Source organism: Mesitornis unicolor, unplaced genomic scaffold (genome assembly GCF_000695765.1).
Source record: "Mesitornis unicolor isolate BGI_N332 unplaced genomic scaffold, ASM69576v1 scaffold9377, whole genome shotgun sequence".
Classification (NCBI taxonomy): domain Eukaryota; kingdom Metazoa; phylum Chordata; class Aves; order Mesitornithiformes; family Mesitornithidae; genus Mesitornis; species Mesitornis unicolor.
In genome coordinates this window covers 146,649-169,268 of record NW_010195741.1, presented here as the reverse complement: position 1 = coordinate 169,268, position 22,620 = coordinate 146,649, and the positions used below count along the sequence as shown (strand labels likewise).

Here is a 22,620-nt window from a genome sequence, read left to right as displayed (position 1 = left end):
TCTTTCACTATCCCTCTGTTTTTCAAAGGAAGCCTTTGAATGAAAGTAGGCTTTCAAAATCCCCTCTTTTTACCTGTTTTTATCCTGTTATCTCTGCTGATAACTCCTCCAGGTTCAACACTCATCACATAGATAGGCAAATCCCATTCCCGGTTGGATGCTCCACCTGCTACAGTCATTCCCAGCGACTCTGTGTGATCTTTCCGGACAACCACCACCTTCTCATGACAGGTGACAGTGTGAAGGGTGCTCTGTGATGGAGAAAACAGCAACAACAAACACAGTGGGCATGAGGACCCCCTTGACAGCTTAGGCATTTTCTACTGACATAAATATTCGGTGAGGGAATACCAGAGCACTGGTCATGCCTGGCCAGATGGCAGGCATGGCTCTTGCTGGGGCTTAAGGCATCTGCAGAGTCAGAGCTACCACCAAGATCGTCTGTGCTTTAACAGTTCAAGTCAGGCACTGTTCCTGCCAAAATCAGAAGTGTTTTAGCGTTGAGACTAATAGAAGCAGGGCTTTGAAATTTAAATAAGGAATCTGATTTAAAAAAAAAAAATCTTCATGTTAATATCACTAGTGGTCCTCATATCTTTGACTGTCAGGTCACAGTTCTTATCTTGCTGCTTGTAGTCTGAATGTCATCTGTATAGTTAATTAGAAATGGTCCACCTGGGTTAAAGGAATGAAACTCTTGGTGACAGATTAGAAGACAGACACTTCATTTGCTCTTCCAGATTTCTATGTTTCTGTGTGAGTTACTGGTGGGAGTACACTCAAAGAATATGTGCTTCTGTTCAGGAAAAGCAAAGGACATTTATAGAGTGAAGAGCTAGTAACGTCTAGGGTGCTTGTGCTTAAAAGGCCACTTTGGGACAGTCTGAGGATGGTCACCCCCTTATTCCTCTCCCTGAACAGGGGAAGTTACATACACACCACTGACCATGCAATAAAAATTAGTGCATCAGTGAGAGTGAAACAAACTCAAAGGCAGCCTTGGGATGGAGAGGCAACACAAACTCCCAAAAATCTGTGAACCAAATGTCATGCTTGCAACATATCCAGTTCCTACAGAAGAGTTTGAGAGACAAGGATGCTTCTCCAGAAAATCTGGGTTTAAACATTAATTGCTTTGATTTCCTTAAGTATTTCATAAGCTGTACTTCTTGGCATCAACTCCTGAGGATCCCTGCCCCTCTTGCAGGAACAGCACCATCCATTCCAAGTTCATATGTAGATATAATAGTGTGCTGCTGAATACATTTCAAATGTGTGTTAAAAAAAACCCCAACCTTCTCAATCACAAGTGTGACCTCACATTTATAAACATGCAAAAACAATCCATAAAACTATTTTGAAGCTACATTAATCTATTAGAAATTCAAGATCCCATAGAGACATTGCACCTCAATTTCTGGGCCAGCGGCACAGAAAGCAGAGGAGTTAAGTCCATAGCTGCTCCTGCAGTGATGATGATGGACAAGGGAAGACAGCTGCAAGGAATTTTTACTGGAGTAGGGCAGGCTGTGTCTTTGTTTTGTGGTTTTTTTTAAAGGTGTGTTTTGTGGAACTAACTTCACATCAGGATTTCTGTGGTGCAACATTGACAACAAAACCCAGAACCTCTAAGCAGCTTAGCAAAGTATCCCCAGACACTTGAGTAGAAGAACAGCAGCTGCCACAGAGCTCCAAGAACAAACAGACGAGGAGCTCAGTGTAAAAGGTCTTCTCATAGTCACCAGGACCAGACTGAGGTAGTTGTTTGGACATGCCACATCTGAGCCATGTGGAACACAGGCACTGCGTCAGAGTCATAGCTTATGGCTTGCAAATGAACCTAAAAACTTCTGAGAGTTTTACAATGTAGCCTTACAATGTGTTGTTTTACAACATTTCAAAGCAGTGCTTGGTAACAAATTGTCCTGTTACATTTCAATGAAGAATCATAAAAGTGCTGGTACTTGTATGCTCGACCATGTAGGACCGGTTTTCCTTTGAAGCTACTCTTCCACATCTCATTTTTTGCATGCTTGCAAATAGAAAGGAATTGCGGTGACTTGACTGAGACGAGGGCAGTGATGAAAGGAAAGCAAAGCCTTTCTTAGTAAACACACGTAGCGCTTTCTTGGAGGTACAACTGATACTGAGTAAACCAGTTGAAAGGCAGTGTTTATCAGTGACTGCATTTCAATGCATTCTCTTCTAAACAATTGTCCCTTTCTGTCATTTTTAAGTGACCTTGGAGATCAGGAGAAAAAGAACATAACACTTCATATCCTCCTCTTTTTTTTTTTCCTTTTCTGTATTTTTACTGTAAAATAAATATTTACAGCAGATTAGCATAACATCAAAACTATGCCACGTGTCTTGCAGACAGAGGACGTAGCTGTGTCTGGTTGGAAAATATGCTTCACCTGAAGGCTAACCTGGTCCTATAGTCAGAGAACATTGCCTGCTCAAGCAACAGGGCAATAGATCAGTTTTAAGTACTAGAAAATTTGTTAGAAAGGAGTAAGAAAACAGTTCAAATTAAAAACAAGTGCTGTTTAATTAATGGCAAAGCTCCCACTGACTTCAAAGAAACCAAATCTAGCTCATTCATGCGTTACAGCCCGGCTCAACAACCTCGGCTGCACAAGAAAATGTTTCTGACATCTTCTCTTTTCTGCAATCCAGGCATCAGCAGGGAACAGTTTTGGGCTGTGTCTCCCCTATCTCCGTACACAGGAAAACAGCTCAGCGAGGGCCTGTGCAGGAGCAGTCTCCCGGCACACCGTACCCCAAGCATTACCACCACCAGAGAAGGATGTGGTCACCACAGACCATCCTCCTCTTTCTCCAGCACCTTGATGGCTGTGTGGCTGACTGCCATTGACATTGGCCTGGAAGAGAGCTGCCTCCTTGTGCTTTCTCGATGGACACAGGCTGTTGTGAGGGCAACAACTTGGCCAAAAGCAGGTCCTGAGCCATTGTATGTGCAAGATGTCTGCTGGAAGCTAGAGTTCATTCTTGGCACTGAATACAGCCAAGGCTTGAGAGCAGATTTCAGCCCATGTATATATACATGCTCTACTGCTTACTGACTGCAGCAGGTAGAAGGCTCGTCAAACCATGCACCCATAGGAAACTTCCTTGACAACAAAGTGCGGCCAACAAGTATTGCCTTGGTTTTGAGCAGGAGCATGCGCTGGGACACTTTGCAGGCCCTAGGCTTGCAAGCATTACTCCTGCACTAATGTCTATTTAAAAAACAAATAGCATTTTAAGTCTGCCAAAGGTTAGTGTTGAAAGATCTTGAATTGCAAATGATGTTCTGCTAAACTTTCAGCAAAAAAGCAAAAGAAATTCAAACTGACACACTTATACCTTATAAAAGGGCAAATAACTCTCCAGTAATGATTTTATCAGACCAAAAGCCTACAGTGCCTGAAGCTCATCATGTCCACAGGCTGTACTGATCTACTGATCTATTGCCAGAGCAATAGAAACAAGCCCTCCACTGCACACACACAAAGCTAAAGGGAGCAAAGAACAGCTCAGGATTTACTGCATTTGGCTGTGACCTTCCTTGGAAGGTGCCCAAACAGTGGCACTGGGCAGAAGCCCACAGCAGCATGCCCACTCATGTGCTTATGTAGAACCCAGCTCTTGTGGCCAACTGGAAATCTGCCTAAAAGCCATGGCCTATCCAACAAAAAGTGATTCACTAATCTTTGAAGGACAGTTGCAAGGTCCACATTGGTTCTTCAGTCTCACAGCTACCCAAAACAAGGGGAGATTTACCAAGAAGTCCAATCTAACACCTCTTGGTACAGGAAGAGAAAATGGGGATCTAGGGCAGTGTATGGAAGACAAGTCATGTCCTCAAATAATGTGGTAACAATCAACCAGATCAACATGGTAGAGCTAGCAGGTCCTAAGAGCATCACTACAAACCATACAGTAGCAACAAGAGCTAATTGCTGTCCCACACATCTCCCTATGGAAATAATTACTTCATTAGGAAGTAATGCCTTGCAGATGCATGATTAAATGGGCACTATTTGCTACTGAGTAGTAGCTACTGAGCATTGACTTTGCTCTCTGATTTAACTCCTGCTGAGCCAGTCACATCTAACAAGAACTGTGATTGAGACTTCGAGAAAAAGGAAAAGTAAAAATAAATAAATAGACATTAGTATACTTTTTAACAGATAAAACCACTGAACATTTTTTTTTAAGAAAACAAAACTAAACTGCAAAGGTTGGGTATCTTTAAATATTTGTAAAATGCAGAGCTAGGCTTGTCTCCTGGCTGACAGCTGTGCGCCCAACCTGACAGCCAGTTCAGTTCAAAGGTCCCTTTAAGGACACATCTGGCTGCCTATCAGGCAGGATGGATTTAAACCAGACCTGCTTATCCACCTTCTTGATGCACCCCCAGCACCGGTGGCCAGGGAACCAGGTCACAACAGTTTGCATAAGTGGTGACACTCAGAGTGATTAAAGTAAATTAACCAGCCACATGACTTTAAATTTAGTGAAATAAATTCCGGACATACCTTCTTCTGTCTATAGTTCTGTGAAAAGAGTAATGTTGAATACACTCAGGAAAAGGTATTTTCAAAGTTCTTTCTGCAATGGTTTCTGCTTTAAAACCTCATACATTTGATCATAAGAGTCTCTCTGCCTTATGCAGAGGGCACATTGCAAATCTAAATGCACCAAACACCCAATGTACCCAGGTACATTGCAGATAACTTGTAACCCCCTCCTGTGCGAGTGCCGGGTGCTGCCAGATCAGAGCCAACATGTTTTGGGTCCAAAGCCCTGCAGAAACCGGTCAGCACAGATGCTGTCTGCTGCCAAACTGCCAGCTGGGTCAGAGCATGGATATCTTAAGAAATGAGCAACAGACGAATAATTACCATAATTTTCAAGCAGCTTATGGAAATCTCTGAGGCCAGCATATGAAAGCTTTTTGTTTGCAGACTTTGGATAAACTTCAGATAAGCCTCTTAATTTTGTTGGAGCACATTGTCCTGCACTGGCTGGGACTGCTGTCTATGTCTGTGCCCAGGACACTGTGTGCACATCAGCCCCCTGCCTCACCACTCCCCTTTGCCTTCTCCTTCCCTTCCCACCCCAGACAAGAGTCAGGGCAAAAGCAGTGTATAAGTAACAAAGAGCACAGCTTTTACGTTTCCACTGCAGAATAAGACATGCTGCTTCTTGTGACAGAAACCAGAGATAACACCCCGAGACACTGTGCTGTGCTCTGTTCCACAGACAGCAGAGAAACTGCGCGAGCGCTGGTGCCCTCACCTTGCCGTGGCTGTTCCTCTCGGTGGGACAGGGCTGGGAGCTGCCGTAACTCCAGCCCGTCTCCTGCAAGATGTCAGGGGTCTGCTGCCGGGTCTGCCGCGACACCACGAAGTGAACCTGCTTCTCGCTGGCCTGCGGGAGAATAAACCCCTGCGCTTCAGCCTCAGAGTGTTCACAAAACATGGGTCCTGTTTAAGCATGGTTTGGATTTCCTGCTAACATGGTTGCAATGATGTAAGGCAGCAGCATCAGTTCAGGTCAAGAAAGTCCATTAAAAAAAAATACTGCCAGCTACTTAATACTTATCTTGAAAATTTGGTGTAAATTCTGAAAGAAAAGGTCTTATTTGGCAAATGACTTTGTTCTTCCCTCAGTGAGGTTCACATGAACCTGTTCGAGACAACAGTGGTGCCAGGATAGAGCTGAGAAGGAGTGAGGCTTAGCTGAGTAAATCATAGATATCTGCTATAAGGGCAAACCAACATAATGCACTGAAGAGAAGTGTAGAAATAACCTATACACTATAGAAGCATACTCAGAAGATAAAAAAATGAATCTAATCTCCTCCTCTCCAGACTGAAGACCCTGGTGCTGAGGCAGGCAGGAGGGGCTCCTGTTTTCTCACAGTTCATTACTGAGGAACTGCTCTATCTGACAGGGAGTCCCCCACAAGCACATCTGAAGGTCTGGTCCCCTGGGGCTGCAGAAGCGATGCTCGATGCTCTCTGGAACCTCAGTCCCAAGGCATCAGACAGACCTCTGTACTCACTTGCTGGCACACCAATGTGCCGTGCCTGCTGCGGAGTCGCTCCAAGGAAAGCTGGTGTGGAACAAGCAGCTGTAAACCAAACCCAGATCCAGTTGCACTACTGAAATCAAATCTCCTGCAGACAATTAACAGAAGCCAGAGGAGGCCCCTGGGATTTTTGTTTTTATAGTTTGGTTTGTCTTTGCTGGAGCTGGATTCAATAGCAGTAGCTGAGAGTTAAAAAGTGCTTTTGAAAAATGTCACTATAGTTAAAAAAACCTGTGCTTTGTGCACATTTCGTTACAGTGTCTTGAGGGATGGTAGTTTTTTCACAAGCAACTCAAATCTCCACAGCTTCATAATATGTCATTTGGTACATACACACATATTTCAAAATAGCTTTTGAGGTATTATTACCAGGTCTGCTTTTATGGAATATTAATTCCTGGACTCTGGACTGACCTGGTGCTCAAAAGCAGAATCGTGTATCTTGGGTGAATGGAAACCACCACCCTGATCTCTGGTTTTTGTAATGTGATTGAGATGGAACTGAACAATATGGGACTAAACCTCCTAAGGGCACATAGCCCCACGAAAACCCAGTTTTCTCCAAAACTAACAACTTACACAACTTCTGTTTAAAAGTCATCTGCTGCCACATGGTTAGTCTCAAAGTTGGTTATTTAAAGGATGGTTGTAAATGTGATTAATTCTCATAGAACAACTAGCAAAAGTTCAACAAGAGTCTCCATTGCAATGTCACATTTGTCTCTAGGTCAGTCAAGTAATTTCTCAGAAGTTCAGAGTGTTTTAGAAAGTTATCCAAACAACAAGACCAGCTTTTGTATTTATGTACTTCCATATAAAAACCCATTAATGTTTCTACTGATCAGAATATTAATTACTGCTTCACTCTGATCACCCCTCCTTTCCTCCCTCTTACCACTTGTTTATCCCACAATTTCTTCTCTGTTTTTTATGCTGAAGAAAGACTTGAAAAAATTATGTTAGCTTTAAGGCTGGATGCAAGTAATAGCTGAAACTAGCTACAGCAGTTAAAACTGTAATTATAAACCTCATGTGCCCATTGCAGCTGCTCCAAACCGCGGAGGGGGAAAGAGGGAGAGAGGAGGGTGAACATCTGGGACCAGCAAAGGCTCATTCAAGCCTTGCAGCTCAGCTTGATGTGCTCACATGAGTGCCCACTGATCTTTTTCTTGTCACTCTCAAGGAAAACTGATGTGCCATGTCACGTTATTTAGATTAGAAGTGCCACATCTGTCACAAGGTCATGACTAAAGATGATGCGACAAATGCGAAGCAGCAAACTCCTAAGTGTTACGTTGCATGCTCTTTCCAAATTAGCACTTATGCATTTTATTCATTTCCATTCTTGTGACTGAGCTTATAAACAGCCAGACACCTAATCTACTGATTAACAACTGCTTCACATATACTAATGTATAATTGCTAAAGGCCTGAAGAATCATATTCGCCCCAATTATTCATTACTTAGAAGTCAAAACTAATCAGATTCCACAGAAATCCAATGTTCTCCCAGTTGTTCTTGGCCTAAGAAGCCACCACCAACTTTCAGTGGATGTTAGTTCTGTTTTTAAAGAAACCAATGGTGTGTTTGCAGCTTCCACCACCGCTAATTTGAAGACCTCAATGTACACATTGAGGGACACATGCTGAGGTCTTAATAGGCAGGATACTATTGGGAAATCAGAGGACACAGTAAAACATCCCTTTGTGTGAGAAGTGAATGCAAAACACTTATGGCTTCAGTATAATGGTTTTTCTCTGGCATAACATGGAAACAGGAAAGGCAAATGATAATTGATGAAAAAACATGAAAAAAAGACACAGGTTCTGGGAATTTCACATTAGGCAAATGTGATTCATAGAGCTCACATCAGTGCAATGCAGTCCTGGCTGTTTGGAAACATGAGTCTCCTTTGATGGGCATGTTGTTTAAATTCCTGGAGACTGGTGTGCATTTCAAGCATTATTATAAATAACATCCTCTCTTTGGAACCCAATAAGAGCTTTAGTTGCATTTTTAAACACTTGTGTTTGAATGGTCTCATTAGTCATTATTTCCATTTCATCTCTAGGCTGCATGTGGTTTTTGCTTATGAAGTGCTGTTGCCTTGTTTTGTAGCCATAAAGAAGTGTTCCAAGAATACCAATTTTTTAGAAAGGTTTTCATTCCAGACTTGTTCCCTTTGGAGAATTTACCCTCCTCCCCCGCACTGCCTTCTGCTCCCAGTTAGTGAGCTACATAAAGTAACCCAGAAAGATGTTAGACCAGAATTTCAACAAGGGGATGCCGTTTTCTTTACCTTTAATATAAACTTTTCAATAAAAGTTGGCTACAGCAAAATGTGAGTCTCTTTTAACAGAGGAATCCTTTCTGTAAAATGCATGGATTCGAACGCATCTTTCAGTTCAACTCACGTTACCCTGATTATATTTGTCAAAAAGGGGAAGCATCCAACCTGATTTGAAAACCTGGTATTGAGGCACATGAAATTTGTCAATATATGAACACTCTGCATGTCTCCAAATGAAATGTAAAATTGCACAAGTATAATGACTGCTCTAAATATGAGATAAAAGCATAAAAGATTCTTGGCTTTGATTCTTTTGTTGAAGTTTTCTGAAAAGGTAGGTGGTAAAGAAAGAAAACAAATGAAAATGTTTCTGGAGGAGAAATTAGGCAGAAGCTGGCTGATTTTGTAGCTGAGAAAGGCATAAGGTTTTTTCTGACCATTTTGTGTTAAGACTGTTTAGTGCATTGCACAGGCACCGCTTCAGTTCTCCACACAAGTCTAAATAGAGATTCATAAAAACTACAACTACAGACCCAATTTTTTCCAATACATCTGGATTTCCATATGCTGAATTTAGGTGAGAAATATCTACAAGGTATTGAGTACCTTCAGTTGTAAAACATCCATACAGGAAATCACCAAGTCTAGGATGACAATGTTTACCCTGAGACATGCCCTCCATTGCCTTAGGCTGCTCTGGATTGCTCCAGGGCTGCGCCAGGGAGCACAGCAGCTCCCGTCTGCATTGGAGGGAGTCAAGACCAAGCTGGACCCAATGCTCCAGGGGCACAGGTTGGCCTGCCTTTTGATGAATTCCCATCTGAGCTTGGCACATCTTCCCTTCCCCAAATACACACCCATTAAGTCTGGCCCCTGCTTTGCAATGTTTGGTGAAAATACACTGCTTGGTTTTTACCCAGTTCAGTTTTGCGTGGGGAACAAAGTGGTGGTGACAAACCTGTATCAGCTGGGCTGCGCTCTCTGGAGTGCCATACCGATGGTCATGCCCATTGATGGCCAACACTCGGTCGTTCTCCTGAAGCTGTCCATCACGAGCAGCCACACCACCTTCCAGCAAGTTGAAAATAAATACCCCTGGTTCATCAGCCTTGCGAACCAGCTTTATTCCTAGCTGCTCATCTGGGCTGCTTTTGTTTAGCACAACGTGGAAACTGTCATCCCTGTTGCAGTGAGCATCAAGGGAAAGTCCGCTGTTTCGGCATCGATACCTCTGCTCTCGGAGCACTGTCAGTCGGAGCACATGGCAGGGTTGCTTCAGGATTGACAGAGCATAGTTGTGAGGCACATTTTTTATGTCCATGCCATTTACCTGAAAGAGAGAAGTGTAAATCAGCAGCTGAAAGGCTGTCTATTCTGAATTGCCACTGGAGAGGACAGATATATTCACACAGATGTCTTCATATGAAGCAAAGAGTTTGCCGTTTCAAACTGTGTTGTGCAGGAGGCCAAGTTTAGGGGGTAGAAGAGTCTGCTCCTCAAGGAAAGGAAGTGCTGTACAGACACTTTTTGTCTCTTTTTTAAAATCCTCTTTCTCCCTGATAGTCCCCAGACATACATTTTATTTTTCAGCTTTATTATAGCTCTTCTCCAAGCTCCAATATCCTTTCATATATCTTCACTACCTTCTGAATTTAAATAACCTTGCCAGCCTTTCCTTTCACTCCCATCACTTTCCTGCTGTTTCTCTTCTTCATTATCTCTCAGCTGCTTTAGGTACAGTAAAAAATAAATGTGTCCAGCTAATGAATCTCTAATTAAAATGAAAAAAAGAGCCTCAAGTAGAAGTTCAAATGTCCTGGATATATACAAGCTATTATGCTGATATACTGCACCAGATAATCAGGCTTTCTATGTTTCTCAGTGTTTTCCTGGTAAGATTTAGCTCAGATGGTAGTAAAACGGCAGAAATGCCACTTTTTAAATTTGGCTAGGGAAAAGAAGGAGGAAAAAAAAAAGAGCTTCCAGTCAATCCTGTCATGTCCACGTGTGTAAGAGTGACTAGGCACTGCACTTTATCACTGCTAAATGGAAACCAGTTGCAAGGTTGTAATTCATTGCTGGATGGAAAACCTGAATGAGACAAGTTATTTCCATGTAGTTTTACGTTACACAGGTTGAACCATTTAAATATGAAGAAAGGTCTCCAAACTGCAACAGAAATTTTCCCTAGCACAGACAAAAGCATTTGACTAGTGTTTGTTTCTGCAGACTGTCTGTGTGGGCATGGCAGGGCTGCAAGAGTCAGTAGGGCTGGGAGAAATAGTCCCTAACCCTACCAGGCAGGTGTGCCAGCGCAGGCAGTGAGATGGACATCCAGAGTCCCACCTGGAAGACAACCCTGAGATATGCATGCCCAGATACATGGGGCATGCTTGCCTTGCAGTCCACCGCATTTCCAGCTGCTGTAGCTTTATCCCAGCTGATGCCATGCTGGTTAGCCTGGGTACCAGCGTCAGCGTATTCGTGGCAGCATGGCCCACAGTGAACAAAGCAATCTGCTCAAATGTTAATAAATAAAAAATTAAAGTTATTTTTTTTCCTAAGGGCTGAAGCACTAATGTGATTTAGCATCCTTGCTGAGCTTCAAGTTGCTGGAGCAGCTGAGAGTGCAGTTCCCATTCAAAGGTTGTTGTTGAAGCCACTGCTCACAAGATAAGTGATCTTTCACCACCCAGCCTAATTCTTGTTCACCTGTTATACATTTCTATAGAAACAGGAGCAGAAGTAGCAGCCAACAACTAATGTCTGAATGCTGCTCAAGTTTGTTCTTAGAGGTTTCACCTGTGGCTGTCGGTGGCGCAACACTCTCAAAACAGAACGGGCAGCATTTCACGCTCTGTGGTGCTACACACCTGACACACAGGAGCTAGATGCAGAAAAAACTTAACCTGATCCAGTTCCTATCACCCATCCTTGTGTAAGCGGGATATAAGGCAACTGACACCTTACTAACTGAGATTTAAGCCCACAGTTCAATAGAAACAAACTGGGCAAAGATCTCAACCTGCTTTCAGAAAAAACTTTGCACCACTGAATCAGAAATGCCACCAATCTATTGTGCTACATTGCATTTTGGATCTACCATTTCTGGGTAGAAATAGTAGATGTCTAGTAGTGAATAGGAAATATAAATAAATCTGTGAGCCTCAGAAACAGTTGAAATGAATGAAATCATCATACCATGCAGAGGAACTGAACATCTTTCTGCATGCATTATTCTACCCGCACAAACAAGCAACACTGTAAATCTCATCTCATGATCAACTTACAGCATCTTATTCTTTATTAGGACACTTTTATCTTGCTCCTCCACAGTACTGTACCTTTAGTATCATGTCTCCAGGCAGCAATCTTCCATCTCTGGCAATTACCCCATCTCGATAAATATGCTGTATAATAATGTGAACCAAAGGAGTCTCACTGCCTCCCACAATCCTAATGGCCAGGTTTTCATGGGGATCGGTACGGTTGATCTTAATGCAGGTAATTTCCCCGTCTGGAATCAGGTGATACAGTCTGGGAAAACCTGGAAACGCACATTGTAAGGTATTTATTTGACATCACGGCTTTGCTTGGTTAAAACATGCACTGCATGACTTCAGGTACCTGCCAGTTATCCAAACTAGGTTTTATGCATGGATGTGATGTATACTAAGTAGGGAGGAAAGGATATGTATATTTGCTGAGTGGATTTGAAGGGATCTTTTTTAATTAATACATTCAAACTTCCTTTTCTTTCACACAAAATATAGCCCTAAACCTTTGATGTTATCTAGACAGATGAAATGTACTTAAGTAAAAAATCCCTGTTGACTGTGCTAATATTTTAAGGGAACAAAATACATTTTTGGTCATCAGACCCTCCTCTGAACCAGGCCACAGTTCCTTGCTGGCCCTAGAGCAGGTGGACACCTGGGCAAACCTCCGTCCTCACTGTGGTGGGCTGCACACCCTGACTCACTAGTAGCATCCGAGGCTGCCCTGTTTTCCTCTGGTTTTGGTGCCATAGATGAGGCCTTGGTGTTTGACTTGTGACAGTCAAGGAAGCGTTTTTCAACCTTCAGCTAACAGGAAGGCAAGTTTTCTCAGGCAACCCAAAACACAGAGTAGTTTCCCTACCAGACCTCTCTCCGTTCATCACTGCTTGAACTCCAGGAAGAAAGAATGGCTGGCTCTTCCTGCGATGTATTGAAACCACAATGTGCTCAAGGTGCCTGGAGGGAAATACCTCTGCTGGCCTGGCAATGTGGGTGTGGGTAAGAGGGATTAATGGTAGTCAGGGATCTTTTTGTATTTGTAATGCACTGGATAAGAGTATCCTCTTCCAAACCCTACTTTTCAACTGGCATGTTTGCTTTCACAGCATGTCACTAATACTTTCTTTCCTTTTAGGAATTTTAATGCAAATTTAACAGTGAGTAAAGTTTAAGTAAAAGCACCAGTGAGTTTTCTAGCGAAAGTGTATCAGTGTTCAATGATTTTGAATCCTCCACAGGTTAGACAAAGCTTTTGAATTTTTAGTGTGTGGGTCTAATCCAGTTTATATGAAAAGACTGTATGTTAAAAGATTAAGTGCTAATATTTTTTCAATAACTTATTTTAGAAATGAAAGTACAGTGACTGTTACTGAATAGCAGTAAAGTGTTAAATGAAAATTAACAGAGCAATATCTGAGATAGAATAAATATTTTCTACTACAGAATTAGCAGGCAACAAACAAGCAAGGCACCAAAACCTTTTGGGAGAGAGCGAGGGAAAAGGAGGAACAGGAAAAAGATATTAAGAAACACCATGTTGCATCCCTTACCACTTCTTTGATCATATGCTCTTCAGGGTGGGAAGCTGTCTTCCTCCATGTCTGTAAAAAGCACCTACCAGTAGCACAGACTTCGACTTTGTTGTTTTACACAGACTTGACAGGCAATAAAAGTCTATCTAGATAACTATACAGCTTTAATCAACCTAACATCCAAGTACTAATTTAGTTTATAGCCTCATAGTAGCAGTTTCTGTGCTAATACAGGTTTACTTCACACAACTTTAAATTAGTCTCGGGAATGGAAGGTATCTTATTTTCCCCATACTCCTCTATTTTATGAACATTATTTGCCCAGTTTGTAACTTGTTTGCTTCTCTCTAGCCTGAAGGGTGGATTCACTCCATCTAAATCCAGGCCCTGAAGCAGAATTTCCTGATCTCCATGCTCTGGCTCCCTTTATAGGGATAGCAATACTGCTTCACTGCTAAATCACCCCTGGAGGAGCTAAACTCTCTTTACTGCTGTGTAAGAAGAAAGAGGCCATTAACTCTGGCATCTCAGTCGTGTACTTAAAGTCAGACATATAAGTACTCCTAAAAATCACCAAAGGCCTGATCCCTGCATCAGAATAACCATGCATATTTTACATTCTCTGTGTAGCTATAAGGGTATTTATATGTAAAAATGCAAATTATAATCTGGACCCCCAGCTCTCCTCTGCACAGAAATAACATAAATAAATATATCTGTATATTTTGCAGACTACCAAAGCAGTCCTATAACAGAACTATTTCCATTTCCCATTGCATGATGATTCACCTCGTGTCCTAACAAATGCTGCTTTTTACTTCAAACACATTCTCCAATACTTCATTCTGAAAACTTTTCTAAAGGAATTACCCAGTTGAATTTATTGACCATGGAGAACTGTAGACTGAATAAGCTGTTGAGGCTTTCATGTTATTTCAGTCTGTAATTATCCCAGAGCAAAATCAGAGCAACATAGCAGTGAACAATTCTCTACATCTCTTTAAGACTTACATACATCTTTACATAAGATATAAACTTACATAAGTTTATTTGCATCTTGAACAATGCCATATCTGGTCTATTAAGCCTTACAGTGGCACTTGGTTGACTTTCGATATGACTTTATGCAGATTCCTTTAGAGGAATTTTTCATAATTTCCTTCTGATCAGCCTACAACAAAACAAGTCTTTCCAAGACATTTTGCTTGCCAGTCTGCGAGCCACTAAGGTTTCTCTTTTCATAGTTAGCAGGATGTACTGCCTCACTTCCTGTCTTCATTTGATTTGTGTTCTTTATCAAATGTAATTCATAAATTGCACCATTTTCTCCCCAGATGGGCCAAGCAACCAAAATAACTCCATGATCCCTTAATTTCAGCTCTCTTCATTGAAGACTTGCCTCTTGTTTTCATCCCAAACATATACATGGTCATTTGCATTACCAACAACCTAAACTATCATAAGTGAAAGGTCAATGCCTATTTTGATAAACTAACAGTAAGTTTGACAAACTAAATATATTAAATACACAAATACATATTGTTGAGTAAGAAAATACACTATCACTTTTTCACCAGTCTGCATACTTTGTGTGCAGTTTGACCAAGATCTGCCATGCCAATTTCAAGATGATGCCATGTATGGAAAGCAATGTTTTCAACTTGAGTTTTTCTAATGTATATACCATACCCAGAAGAGGTGGACCCTGCTCCAGCACCTGCTTGCATACAGTGAATGAGGCCTCAGCAGCCAAATTTAAGGGACTTCAACGGGGTTGAGGGCTTGTACCATTCACATATACACAGCATGTTGGGAGGCTTGCATAGTTTGCACAGACTCCATTTTCCAGTCCTTACACTCTTAATTAGAATTCTCCATTCTCTTTGACCAGGTTTTCCAGAGCAGGAAAACCCAGGAGCATTGCATACCTTTCTTTACCATTTTATATTTCCAGTCCTTAAATATTGAAGAGCTGCTGAATCTAGAAAGAAGTAAGCTTTCTGTCTTGTTTTTGGTGATTCTTGCAGGTTTTCCCGTAGAGTGCTGTGTTTTTGTCACCGAGGGTTGTATGAAGTGTTCTGAATCTGTCAATATAATAAAATGTCATCTGCATTCAGAAAGATCGTGTATGCTTTTTCCTCAAGCAATATTTTCCTTATATTAGTGTGCAATTTTATTTTTTCACACATCCCAGTACAGTAACAAGTAACTTGGGAGAGGCCAGTCTTTTACAGTAAACTCTGTCTGGTATGATGTAGGACACCAAGCACTCATTAGTATAGTGGCCATGAGACTATAATACAAAATTTTAAGCATACTTAATATTTTATCCCCAAAGTTAACAATACTTAATAGTAGTGTTCCTTCAGCACTCAGGTGTTGGCTGCCTTCTGTGTGCACCGTGTTCCTCCGACTGTGTTGCCATCAGGATAACTTCTGTCTTGATGCCCAGTGTCCACTGTGACAAAGCACTGCATAATATTTGCTATGACTCTTGAGTACAGATTAATCAAAGGTTAGTGTAAACAAAACTTGTGTCTCAGGTTGCAAGTCTTGACTGATGTGAGGTGCCAGCCCACCCCATGAATAAGGCTGTCTGCAGGGATACACACCCATGCTTACGAGTACCTGGTCACTGGAGTTCAAACAAAGATTATGTAGCCTATTCTTGGAAAATTCCTGTGTCTGTGAATGTCACATGCACATGCACTACTCTGGGACTTCGTCCTGCAACTCTTCCTCCCCATTTTTCATTTAGCATTTAATTCTCCCAGCAGTTGGCCATCATTTTGATTTAATGCCTTCCATTAATTCTCCAGGGATGCTAGTCTGGTGCAGAGGGCAGGTAGAAGGCAATGCCAGCTTTAATGTCTCTTCTTGCTTCTGGACATTCATCCCACCAAAGGATCTTCATAAGAACTAAAATGAAACTGTTGTAGAGTTGAATGTGTCTCAAAAGAATTGTGGCTATCTCATCTACAGCAAGCAAAGTTTACTGGTCTGCAGCAGAGGAGATGCTACAAAGCCAATCTCTTTCTTCTGGAAGTTGCCTGGCTCATCAACCTAAAGCAGAGTGCTTTGAACCAGCTCTATGCGATTTCCAACAGCTGTTTTGGGGAATTGAAAGTGCAACTGAACCAAATCCGGGGAAAACAGGAACAGTTTGGGATTCCTGTGGGGTGTAGCTGTCCTGAGACTGAAGTTAGGCTGTGCCATCTTGTGCTGGGGCTGGATAAGCCACTTCCTTCTCTGCACATAGAGAGCCTTAATGCCATGAAATGGTTGATACCCACAGCCATCTGTGTTTCACTTACCTTCTTTTTCTTCATGTACCTTTCCCAAACATTGAAGTATTTATAATAGCCATCAATTATCTATACATATATAAAATACATCAAACTGAACAGGAGACATGAGATACACCCACACAACAGGAGAGCCTGTCCTGTGGTCCTGTCAGTGCCTGCCAGGGCAGCCTTGGTCATGACTGTTGCAAAGCAATAACAGATGGTAGAACTTCACCCACCAAGAAGAATGAGTTTGACTTTGAACAACATTTGACATCCTCAAGCAATCATAAATTCAATTTATTTTACAATGGCTTGACTGCAACATGAAACTGATGAACGTTTTTGAAAACAGGCAGCATGACTCCCTTTTACTGTAAAACTGTATAAAGGTTTTGGAACTGCATTCCCACATTCTTTCCTCCTAAAGTGTTAGCTGGTTTATTACTTGCATTTGTACATCAGTTTGAGTATATGTATCCTCTATACTAGGACTATATGTATATAGTCTTTCATGGAAGTGAATTTAGACAGTTTGATGCCAAACTAAGAGCACAGTGATACAAATAAGCATAGCAAAGCTGGAGCAGTCTTTGCTCAGAGATATTTTGTCATTTAAGTAGATTGTCAAGGTCATTTACACTAGTAGATCTAGTCAGAAGATATTACATCTTAAATGCATCAGTGCCAGAAGGATGTCCCTGTCACCTTCTCTTATGTATCAGAATGAAACCATCTCTTTTAAACTTTCCTAACTTCTACTTCAGACCTGAAAAGCTATTTGTAGCTGTAAGTGCTGTTAACGAGATTACTTCCAGGTAGATATCACAAGTTTGGGAGCTGCGCTAAAACACTTCCTCATGTGAGTTATTTAGAGATGACCAAATTATTAAAAATGATAAAATCTTAATGCCTCTTTCCCCCAAAAAAATTTCTCTTCAGTGCACTTTTCATTCACTTCTAACATTTTCTTTGGTTTGGACAATGAACAGTTCTCTGCTGAAGATGTTACCAAAACGTTTAAACAGAGGAACAAAGAAAACCTGAATTATTTTCATCCAAAATGGGTGCATATGACACAAACAAATCAGATCACAGGTTGTGAATGAAAATCATGGAGTAATCTTCACTGTGCAGGACTGGTACCAGCTCCAGGTATAAGATAACATTAGACTGCAACTATTTCTCTGCTGTAATTATAACAGAAACACATTTGTCACTGTATATCCTATCCTTCAGAGTCCCTGGCTAGCAAAAGTTTTCCAAAACCAGCTTCAAGTTAAGCAGAATCATGGTTATTTGAATATTTTTTTCTCTCACATCAGGAATGATTATTTTGTCTTGCATCCTCACAGTCACATTGCAACCAAGCATTGCCCCAACAGACAGATCAGCTTCAGATTAAAGGCACCTACACACTCTGCAGTGGGCAAATAGTTATCAGTGTTGCTGATGCTGAGGGCCAGTACCTATGTACTTAAAAAACTATGTTTTTTGTTCTCAGAGCTCTTTTGCCCAAATCACAGGCAAAACATAGATTAATTAGAGACATCTGAACTAAGATGAGAGAATTCTGTAAACTGGGGACAGATGGACTGTAATATGTTGAGCTTTGGCAGACGATCTGACAGGTCCTTTATCAACAAGAGGTTATCAGCTGGAAGGAGTTATTTAACTCACCATGCTGCTGGTACAGTCTCAGCTTTATTCTGCTTACACACTGACTAAGCGTGGTGAGGAAAGGAGCCACCAGAGAGATGGTGAGGTGCTGTCTGACCTCCTGGAGCAATGAGGCATGGTTGAGGTGTGCTCTCAGGTAGTCCCAGACATGAACCTGTGCAATGATATGAAGTTTAACAAGACCAAGTGCAGGGTCCTACACTTTGGCCACAATAACCCCATGCAGTAGTACAGACTGGGGGAAGAGTGGCTGTTGTGCAGCCCAGCAGAGAGGGACCTGGGAGTCCTGGTTGACAATTGATTGAACATGAGTCAGCAGTGTGCCCAGGTGGCCTGGAAGGCCAATGGCATCCTGGCCTGTATCAGGAATAGTGTGGCCAGCAGGAGTAGGGATGTTATTCTCCCTTTGTACTCAGAATTGGTGAGGACTCACCTTGAGTGCTGTGTACAGTTCTGGGGCCCTCACTTCAAGAAGGATATTGAGGTGCTGTAGCCGGTCCAGAGGAGAGCAATGAGGCTGGTGATGAGACTAGAGGGAAAGCCATATATAAAGAGAGGCTAAGGGAGCTGGGACCTTATCACTCTGCAACTACCTGAAGGGAGGTTGTAGTCAGGTACGGGTGGGCTCTTCTCCCTTGTGACAAGGCGAGAGGGCATAGCCTGAAGCTGCACCAGAGGAGGTTTAGGCTGGATATTAGAAAGCACCTTTTCATGGAGAGGGTGATCAGGCATTGGAACGGACTGTCCAGAGAGGTGGTGGAGTCACCATCCCTGGAGGTGTTTAAGGAAAGACTGGATGTGGCACTTAGTGCCATGGTCTAGCTGATGTGGTAGTGTTAGGTCATAGGACTTGATGATCTCAGAGGTCTTTTCCAGTCTCAATAATTCTGTGATTCTGAACTTGGGGCAACACAGCAGCAGCTTTTGGGGTGACAATGGGGAGACAGAGACGTGGAACTGCCCTTTATATTGGGGTTGGGCTAGACCTTTAGCGAGCACAGAGCAGAGCATACTGCAGCTAACCCTAAAGATTGACCAGTAGCTCTAACCAGGAGTCCAACTGCAGACTGCTGAAACAGCTGAGGATTTTTTTAAAGTAAGTAAAAGAAGAAAACATACAGAACTGGAGAAGAAAACAAGCCTCCAGCTGGCAGGATGATAACTGCTACAGAAAGAAGCTTATTCATTTGCTCCTCCAACAAGAAGACACAAAGGGAGCCTTTGAGATGCCATTACACAAAACACCTGTTGCAAAGGACCGAGTAGAGATCCTTGTTAACACTTTATCCCTATTACTGCAAGTTACTTGCGTTTGTTTAAAAGACCAAATTCCTGAACTGTGTAATCAAAAGACATTTTTGCTTATGTAATTAATGCAGTAATTTAGGTACCCAGCTTCTGTGATCTCATGTGTAAGAGTAACTGCTCATTAAGTAATTACCTGCCTACCTGGTTTTTCCAGTGCAGTAGAATATATCTGGGAGTTTACAGGAAAGCTTGATGCAGAGGAATGAAACCACAGAGTCAAGGACAGACTGATGATCTTGGCACTGTGAATGGGACCCTGAAATTGCAGTCACTTTAGGGCTCCATTATATGTCTCCTAAAATGGAGGCATCAGTGCTTTTCATTCTGCCAGAAATGTAAAGGCCAGGGTCATCTTCACACCTTCTTCTGTTACCATCTGGACTGCACTGGGTTACTGGCTAGATACTGTTGGCATCTAGATCATCCTCATATACTCTGAACATGAAACCACACTTTTAGCTGAACAATTAGCATGTTTGATTGATATAAGTATATCAACTATAAGCCTAGGCAGAAAGCAGTCATAAAGATGTCTATGCTCCATCCTGAAGAGATGTCTTCTGAAAAGCATGAACATGCAGAATTTCACTCCAGCTGAACAGGGGCAAGCATTTGCTTACAATGGATTGAACGGTTGCTGGGGAATGATAAACATATCCATCTGCTCAAAGAGGGCTGTACATAAATTATTTCCAAAATCTTAATTGGAGGTGGAAACAAATGGGTCAGGAAAGTTATTAATAATGTTTCCAGGCCAAGGAGCAGATTCACATTATTTTTATGGAAAAGGTTCACAATTTCAAATTGTGAGGTTTTATTTTGGCTACATCAGCAAGTATGTGAATGAAGAGAGTAAGTAGCAAGAACACAGTAATACAGTGAAACTCTCCTGAAGGAATAAGCAAATAAAGAAGAGGAAATATTGAACAGTGTTCTCTGATTCACCGCTTCAAGAATAACGATGCCTAAACACAGGATTTGGTAGCCTTTTGTCCTTATTTTCTGTGGGTTTCAATGATAGCTTGAAATGCAAAGAAAAAGGAAACTGGATATTTTTTCCTCTTAAAGCCCTTACCCTAGACATTTGATCTGAGAAGAGAAGTGAGGTGCTGAGGCATCAAGCAAAGGAATAATAAGCTCAGAGAAGACCTTGATTAAGTCAGTGATTCACCCTCTGTCGTCACTTCCTCTTGATGAGTGAATGCTAATGTCGGCTTCGTAATTACAGTCCAAAGCAATTAGTAATATTTGCTTATTGCTTTGAGAATGCCAAACATTAAGTGTTACTGCCTGCCGACCCCTCATCTTTTACATTCGTCAGATGAACTTGCTTCTCCCTGTTTCAGAGCAGAGTGTTCTTACCTCATCAGCTTCCTGGCAGAGGTAATACAAGTCTGTCACCAAGGATCCCACAGAAGTGTTGGAATAATTACAGTACTTTGCACTTTCATACCATCTTTCCACTGGGAATCTAGTGCTTCATAAACATTAGCCAAAACCTCATGAATTTCCTATAATGTACGATCACTGTGATCCCTTTGTTTTAGGGGGACAGACATATGCTGTTGAAGCCTTTTAACAAAATGATAGAGCAAATCAACAGCAGCTCCAGTAATAGATCCCAGATGCGCAGATCCCACATCCTGCCTTCTAGATACTGGGCTGGCTGTAGCATGCAGGCTGTCACCAGAACTGCCCTAGGTGAATTCTCATGCAGCCCAGTAATATTCTTGCCTACCCTAACCCTTAACCCTAACAACTTTTTAAAGAAGAAAATCAGGAAAGATTGGATTTTCTGCTTTTTGGGGTTTTTTTTAATCATGCCTAGCCCACCACATGAAAGACATGTCAGTCATGAACATCCAGTTCCCACATGGATAGGGTCCCCTATCTCATTTTAAGTGATAACACAAGGAGAACAAAGCATTACCTTCCTCTCCAGCAGCAGAGTTTCCAACAGTCTCCCTTTCCCGGTCAGCCTGGTTGGAAACCGCGCTTCCACTTTTTGTCCTTCGAAGAACACTGAACGCCTTGTTTATTTTTTTAAAAGATCTGCTTCTTATAGTTGAGTGTTCAAAGTGTCGAGCTGCAACAGCAGGACAAAACAAACCAATACATTTCAGCACTTCTGGGCTAGGACCAGATCATTTCTGCAGCCCTCAGCATATGACAGGGCATGACAGCAATGGTAAGGCTGCCTGGACTTCAACTTTACACCCCAGCTGTTACTCCAAGGCTGCACCCACCTGAATCTGAGTACAATTATCCTTCCTCTGCCCCACACCCTGGAATTGCCCCCTCCCTGTCTCTTTTTGCCAGCCACACACATAAATCGCCTGCGAGTGTGGTAGTCTGGGAGAGAATACACCTCAGTTGAGCAGAATCAGCAATAATCCCATGAAAATTGTGTATAAAAGGAGGAAGTGCTGCCCTTACGAAGCTATATGTTTGACCAGAATAAAAGGTGGAAGATGCTGTTAAAAACTTTTCTTAGAAAAAAGACAGCACTAGTGTCTCAAAACTCCACAATGTTTCCAAAACTGCCAATAATAGCCAACAGTTTTATGTCAAAAGTTCAAAGATTTCCAGGCAGGAAGGACCAGCTAAATCACATCTTCTTACTTAGGTAAGGCAATAAAAAAAACAACATAGTAGTTTCAAAACATGTCACTCACTTTTCCCGTCCTGTCCGAAAGGTATCTTTGTGACTCTGCCTCTTCGAGCTCTGCATGCTAGCCAAACACTGTAATCTAATAATACAGCATTCCCTCAAACAGACTGTGGCCTCTAAACTCAATAAAACTGGCAGAATTTCATTTCATTCTGGTGTTCTCTTCTTGCCCTCTCCCTTTCATCTCCTCTCTAGCCCCATGCACACAAAGGATAGAGCTGCTCATTTTCTAGTCTTTCTTCAGCCCTTCATCCATCCTCCCAACATGCTGCTGGTGCAACACAGGGTGAGATGTTCACTTTGGCTTTAGAGTTCTCAAAAGAAAGCTTTGAACTCACTGTTAACGTTTCCGGGTCTGCCTGTGGGCAGGCCATGTTTTTCAAATACGACAGTCATCAGAGCCAGGTGCAGTGTCACAGGAAGAAGGATCAAGGCAAGGTTTCCTGGTGCAACTTGACCCTGACTGTGGT

The 22,620-nt window shown here is 42.0% G+C and overlaps 1 protein-coding gene across 1 annotated transcript in view; it reads right to left on the bottom strand.

The window, feature by feature from the left end:
- LNX1 (ligand of numb-protein X 1, E3 ubiquitin protein ligase) overlaps positions 1 to 22,620 on the bottom strand; it is a 65,442-nt gene that overhangs the window by 9,924 nt on the left and 32,898 nt on the right. The window contains 5 exon segments of the mRNA XM_010188227.1: positions 74 to 251; positions 5,308 to 5,439; positions 9,353 to 9,724; positions 11,739 to 11,941; positions 21,410 to 21,565. Of these exon segments, the coding sequence (XP_010186529.1) occupies positions 74 to 251; positions 5,308 to 5,439; positions 9,353 to 9,724; positions 11,739 to 11,941; positions 21,410 to 21,565 (1,041 nt within the window).